The following is a 6,399-nucleotide window of genomic DNA, read 5'->3' on the forward strand; positions in this document are numbered from 1 at the left end:
CCCCCCCCCACTAGATTACATGTCAAAGTTTGTTGTGAAAGCTGATGTGTTTAATCTCAGAGGTCATCTGCTGCATATCACTGAATCCTACCCTTCCTACTAGACTAATGTCTGTTGCGACTTGTATGGATTATATGATTCAACATAAGGAAATACCTCCGTTAAGACAAGCTGTGGTAGTTTGACTAAGGCTGCGCTTTTTTGCGCAGGAGACATTGACCTCTACATCCCCCACTACCCGGCTGTGAGCCACATAGTGTCTATTTATATGCTAAAGAGTCAGTCACACCTAGAGCCATACCTAACCCTAATCACAGCTCACCTACATATCCCTCCTTTACACCAAAACTGTGCTCCTACAAACCCCCTTTGGTATTTGTAAATTTTCTAAACTGTCCCCAAAACTGTGCCCCTACATTCCCCCCTTTGGACCAAAACTGTGCTCCTACAAATCCCCCCCTTTGCGCACTTTTGTGCTCCTAGTCAATTCTAACTGATTTGATATATTCATTAAAAACAAAAAGACAAAACCTTACTAAACACATAAGACTTGAATCAGATACTATATTAACATTTTTTTACTGTAGCTTTGAAAATACAGTGGCATCCAGTTATGTTATTTGCAACACACCATATCTTCAGAGCAAAAACTTGTAAACAGGAGCCCTTGAGAAACAGAGTGAGAATATCATCAAGCGTGGTGGGTGTGTCTGGATTAGCTGCAGACATATGAATAAGAAAAGGCAACTAATAGCCCTCAGATTGCTAAGCAGAAGGCGGGGGGTTGTCCTCAGGATCTCGAAATTTCAGTCACTTCAGTGTTAAAGGAGGAGTGCACGCAGACACCAAGGTTAGAAATGCACCAGATTTTCCCATGGGGACAAAATCTGAGGTGAATTCAGACCTGGAATCTCCTCATCATGAGCAGACCAAGCAGAAATAGCATAGAGGTGCTGGAACTTTAGCAGACTATTGTGCTGAAATAGCACTGAACACTGACTGAATGCCTGCTATCTTCCACTGGAATGACTGTGTAATGCTTCATAGAGTCCAGCTCCAGACAACAGTGGGTCAGCTGGCTTTTATCCTTGTTTATTACAAACCTCAGAGGCTGCAGATGTGACCTCAGCAGAACTGTGTAAACTCTGGCTTGATGAGAGAAGTCTGTTAAAATTAATCAATCCTCCAGGTAGCCCAGAGTTCAGGTGACTCCTGATTGGTGCCAATCCTGTCTATACAGATTTTGTAAATACCCCAGTAGCCTGAGATAAAACAAACAGGGACCTGATATTTATATTTCTGTAAGTAAAGTAGGGTTAGAAACATGAAAATATGTGCTTTCAAATTCATGGACGTGACCCAGCCCTTGTGAGCACAGAATATATTACTTGATGCAGTGTTAAAATCTGAATTGAAACATTCTCAATGGTATTGCTCACAGATCCAGTATGTGATGGAGTTCTTCTATTTGGGATCACAAAATAGCTCTGTCTTACCACTCTAACCTTCTCTACATCCTTACAATGCATTCCAAATTATTATGCAAATTGTGTTTGTCATAAAAATTAAAATTTTTTCTTCAAAATAACACTTAAGTGGTATTGTGTCTCAGGACTCTTTGGATCACTGAAATCAATCTATAATCATTAGTTTTCCAGGTGAGCCCAATTAAAGGCACAGTGTGCAGGATTTTGTCAATTCTTTTTGCCGAAATTGAGATAATCACTAATGACAATAATAAAAAACATGTCTAATCAATGCAGACAAAGACCTTGTTTTATTATTTTTACCTTATAAAAAGCTGTTTATATCTCCATAGTCGCGGGTCGCCACTACAGGCAGCCACCATCTTGCACCGCCATCTTGTCTACGAAGGCTGATGAAGGACAAACTGGTGGTGGCGTCAAAAACGGTTTTAGTTGTAATACTATAAATGTAATATTTGTTGTCTGTCATTGTAGCTGGGATAATTTTACTTATTAAAGCTCATAATCTTACCACTTGAAACATCAGTAGCCCTGAAGCTGCTGGTAGACATCGCGGTTGGAATTATCAAAGGTTTTTGACACCTGAGAGACACCATAGCAACTCCTTTGCGTTTGGAAGCGGGGGGTGGGGGTGGGGGGAGGACCAGGGAGGATGATTCAACCACTAGATATCGCTGAAAACAACAAATCCTACACAKTGTGCCTTTAAAGGAAAAACTGCTGAAGAAGTATGCTCCTCATTATTAAGCAGACCCCTATTTTCAAATAATGTAGGAAAGAAAAATAATCCCTATGCTGACGAAAATGTGAAATAGTTGAATGCCTTGGACAAGGTTTGAAAACCTTACTGTAGATATGCCATAAAAAAACTAAGATATGATTATCATARAGTAGAGAGATCTGTGGCTGATTCAGAGCACGTGCAGGTTCATGTAGATAAGGACACGATGGAGGTTTCTGCCAGACAAATACATTGGATTAGGAGAGCAGCTGCTAAAAAGCTCACGCAAAGAAGAAACAGATATCTGAATCTGCAGGTGCCTCTGGAGTCCTGCGAACATCAAGGTCCGCTGCAGTTCTGCACAAACTTTGGCCACCACTAACCAATGTTCACAAGCAGAAACAGCTGGAAGTGGGTCCAGAAATACATGAAGACTAAAATCATCTTCATGCCTCATGAATTCCATCTCATGCATCTCATGGAATACATCTGCATTATTGGCTGCTATGGGCAWAAAAGGAGAGAAACTCATGGTGTGGTCCCTATCCTCCCCTGACCTRAACCCTTATTGAGGATCTTTGCCTCAAGCCAAAGATCTCTGAGGGTGGGAGGCAGTTCACATCCAAACAGCAGCTCTGGGAAGCTATTCTGACATCCAAGCAAAGAAATTCAACAGAAACCACAAAAACTCACCTGATCCTATGTTAATCTAACTTGACCTGTTAAGATGTTTTTGATTGAAATAGCTTTTAATTTCAGTAAATATGACCAACTGCTGCAAATTCAACAAATGAACATTTTTAGTTCTCTACAACCTACAACATATTTTGAAACTCTTTTGTGAGTAGGAAAAAAAAACATAATGGTGTGGAGAGGATGGCTATAAGGGGAGAAGGGAGGCCATCAAAAAAAAAGAAACTCTTTTGTGAGTGCATTCATTTAAGCTAAATTAGGTTTTAGACAGATAGCCTTATGTTCACTACTGTAAAATCATCAAAACTTAGTCTTCAAACATCAAAGGTTTAGGTGATTTAAGTCTTGTTTTTAGGGTCTTAAGTGGACATGCTCCTCCACCTTTAAACTATTTTATTCATAAGCATACGTTCAGAATGAATACTAGATCTCAAACTGAGGGGACTGTGTTGTTGTTGCAAGCTGGAGAACAAAATTTGGGCGAAAGGTGTTGACAGTCAGAAGAACACTCCTATGTAATGAACTATCAGCAAATATCAGAGACTGTGAGAGTTATTCCATTTGAAAAAGAAAAAGTTTGGCTTAAAGAAAACCAATCATTGGTAAAATAATTTAACTATGTACCTTGTAGTCAGAGGTGTTTGTGTGTTTGTTGTGTGTTTGTTAAATTTTGTCTGTTTTCTGCACTTGTTTTATAAACTACTTTTTATCTGTTCAGGACAACAGAGGAAATTTAGCTGTTTTGCAAATTCCAGTGCATTTATATTCACAGTATATTGATGCACTGTCCTTTTAAATAAATAAATGACATAAAAAAGAACATATTTTTGAAAATACTGTGAATGCTGTTTTTAATAACATTTCAGTTATACTTTAATAGCTGAAGATTTGAAAATTATTTGTATTAACTATTTATGTCATAATCTGTGTTTATTTCCTAAGTTTTTGTGTTTCAGTGTTCCCCTGTGTTTTTTTTGCCCTGCAGCTCCGCCCACACTCACCTGTTTTTCCTCGTGTCTTCTCCAGATGTCTCTCATTTGTCCTCGTTAGTTTCCCTTTAAATGTGGTGATTGGTCCTCAGTCTGTGTCTGTTCATTGTGCTGTTTACACAGCCAGTGTGGTTTTCTCTGTGTTCCTGTTCTCCTGAGAGTTTTTGAGCTGCCCTGCCAGCCTTTTTATTTTATTAATAAATCTTTTGTTAAACTTTGGATTTTTGCCTGCGCCCTGGGTTTATCCTGCCTGCACCTCACAATTTAGGAAAATCAAATACAAATATAATTTTCATATTAATTCTCCTCTTGAACAATTCATCATACTCTTTTGTTTGGCATTTTCCATCTCCCTCTTTGCCTTACATTGCAACTCCTTATCTTCCCGTCTACACTCTTCAACCCTCTCACTGTCTCATTTCTTCCTTGTTAACCTTCCTTATCATTGCTTGGGATTGGCACAAAAGAAACACAGGCCAGTACTCACTGGCTGGTTTGTTAGTTTGTCAATGTTAGTCTGTTAAAGTCAGTCTGTTAATGTTAGTTTTTCTAGACAGCTTTTAGAGTGATGTGTGACCCTGAAACTGAAACTGACTGAAGTAAGGAAGGTTTCATTTGAGCATGAAATCAGGACTAGTGTTTGTTGACTTTGGTGCATGTGTTTGCCCACCTCATGACTCTGAGAGGGGGTATGGCTGAGACTTTGCCCACAGGTTTTGGACCCACTCCTGGTGTCATCATGACCAGCAGGCCTGCAGAGGGTTTGGAACTGGATTTTGGACTTGATGTGGCAGAAGCTGCTCTGGCTGGACTGAGAGGGAGAGGCCTCTGGGGAGGGAACGGGGATGGTGCTGACTGCTGCTCAGAGATGAACTAAAAGACAGAAGAAAATAAGAACAGTCAAACTAGACAGAACAGCAGAACAAATAAACTAGGTCAAAGGAGCAAAATATCACTGCTTAAAATTAGATGATCACTTTCTGAGAGTTTGAGTAAAATCTGTCGTTCATAAATATTTTGCTGACAAACTGATGTGCATTACGCAGCACTCAGATTATTTGCAGTGATGCTCACTCATTTTAGATTAATTTTTGTAAATACTAACTGAGTTACACCCATTTTTGTGTTTTGTAATACTGATTTTGTGGCGGCCATCTMAAATCATTTTTAATTTTATTAGTATTTTGGTAAATAAAAATAACATATTGGCTAAAAATAAACCAAGGTCTGGTGTATTTCAGTTATCAGCTGTGCTGAAAAACTAATGTAGTGTTTTTTTTCTGAAATATTGGTGGACTCAAGAGTTAAGCAAGAAAATTGTCTTATTAYATGAAAAGTCACAGCAGGTGACAGGTTCAACAGAGTAAAGAGTGTCTGCAGAAGTTGTGGCAAAYAAACAACACAAAGCAAATAACATACGTATCTGCTGGGTTTGCTGCATTAGAAAACAGAAGAAGCCAGTTAAAATAAACCTATAGTAGAACAGTCTTCAGTAGTCGTGACACATTTTAATACTCCTTAATGTAGACACACGATGCTTTTAAATCCTTCTTTTTCACATTTAAATCCTTTAGTTGAGGTATAAATGAAGTGGAACTGCAATGCTTTGGTCTAAATTCCTCTCTGCCCCTTTTTGAGGTGTGTCTCAAATCAGCTCATTTTGAGGCTGTCTCTTTAAAAGATGCATTTCACACCCTGCTACCCTCCAGCTTCCAGATGGTTCATTCTAGTCTGATAGAGGGGTTTWCGACTAGARAGTTGCTCAGAAATGATTTATTCACAAATAGATAAAAGATGTCCACAAGACTTGTCCATCCAGCATCTGAGCCAGAGTCTGACACAGAACTTGAGGAGAATGAAGATCACCAAACTGTAGTTGGTAAATACAGACCAGTGAGAGCTGGAGATCACAATCTGATGAAGCCAACAGGACCACACCTTTTTTCCCAAGAATAAATTAAAACAAAAGTAATTTACAAAAAACAAAAACTAAACAAAAACCAAAACAATATCAAAACCTTGGTAAGCAAAAATTCAAATAGATACAGATTATTCCATCTCATATTTCTTTAACAAACCAAATTTTATCATTTTCTTGACATAAACATAAACACGGTGCTGACATTTTTCTTGTCACTCTCCAGATTATTCCATAATGGTATTCCTTGGATTGAAGAACTCTGTTCCTTCAAACTCATTCTGAGTTTAGGTTGCACAAATATATATAACCCCGTGAGATTGTAATAACTTTCTCTTTTAAGAAAAAATATAATTGGATGTTTAAAGGCAATATACTTTTGTGAGCCCTACACATAACCTGTAAATTATGATTAAAAAAAGCCGTCAGCTAGAGTTGTATGGAGGACCGACACTGACACAATTATAAATAAAAGCAGAAATATATAAATGAGCCACTAAATAAATAAATACACTTAAAATGCACCAATTCAATTAAAAAACAACTTCACCTCATGTTTTGTAATTTAATTCTTGTTTAATTGATATTTTT

At 38.1% G+C, this 6,399-nt stretch overlaps 1 protein-coding gene across 1 annotated transcript in view; it reads right to left on the reverse strand.

Annotated features, from left to right (window-relative positions):
* adam19a (ADAM metallopeptidase domain 19a) overlaps nt 1-6,399 on the reverse strand; it is a gene marked incomplete in the record, with an annotated part of 346,817 nt that overhangs the window by 9,302 nt on the left and 331,116 nt on the right. Inside the window, 1 exon segment of the mRNA XM_014003343.1 lies at nt 4,561-4,763. Coding sequence (XP_013858797.1) covers nt 4,561-4,763 — 203 coding nt within the window.

The sequence above is a fragment of the Austrofundulus limnaeus genome, unplaced genomic scaffold (genome assembly GCF_001266775.1).
Source record: "Austrofundulus limnaeus strain Quisiro unplaced genomic scaffold, Austrofundulus_limnaeus-1.0 Scaffold18, whole genome shotgun sequence".
In the NCBI taxonomy this organism is placed as follows: domain Eukaryota; kingdom Metazoa; phylum Chordata; class Actinopteri; order Cyprinodontiformes; family Rivulidae; genus Austrofundulus; species Austrofundulus limnaeus.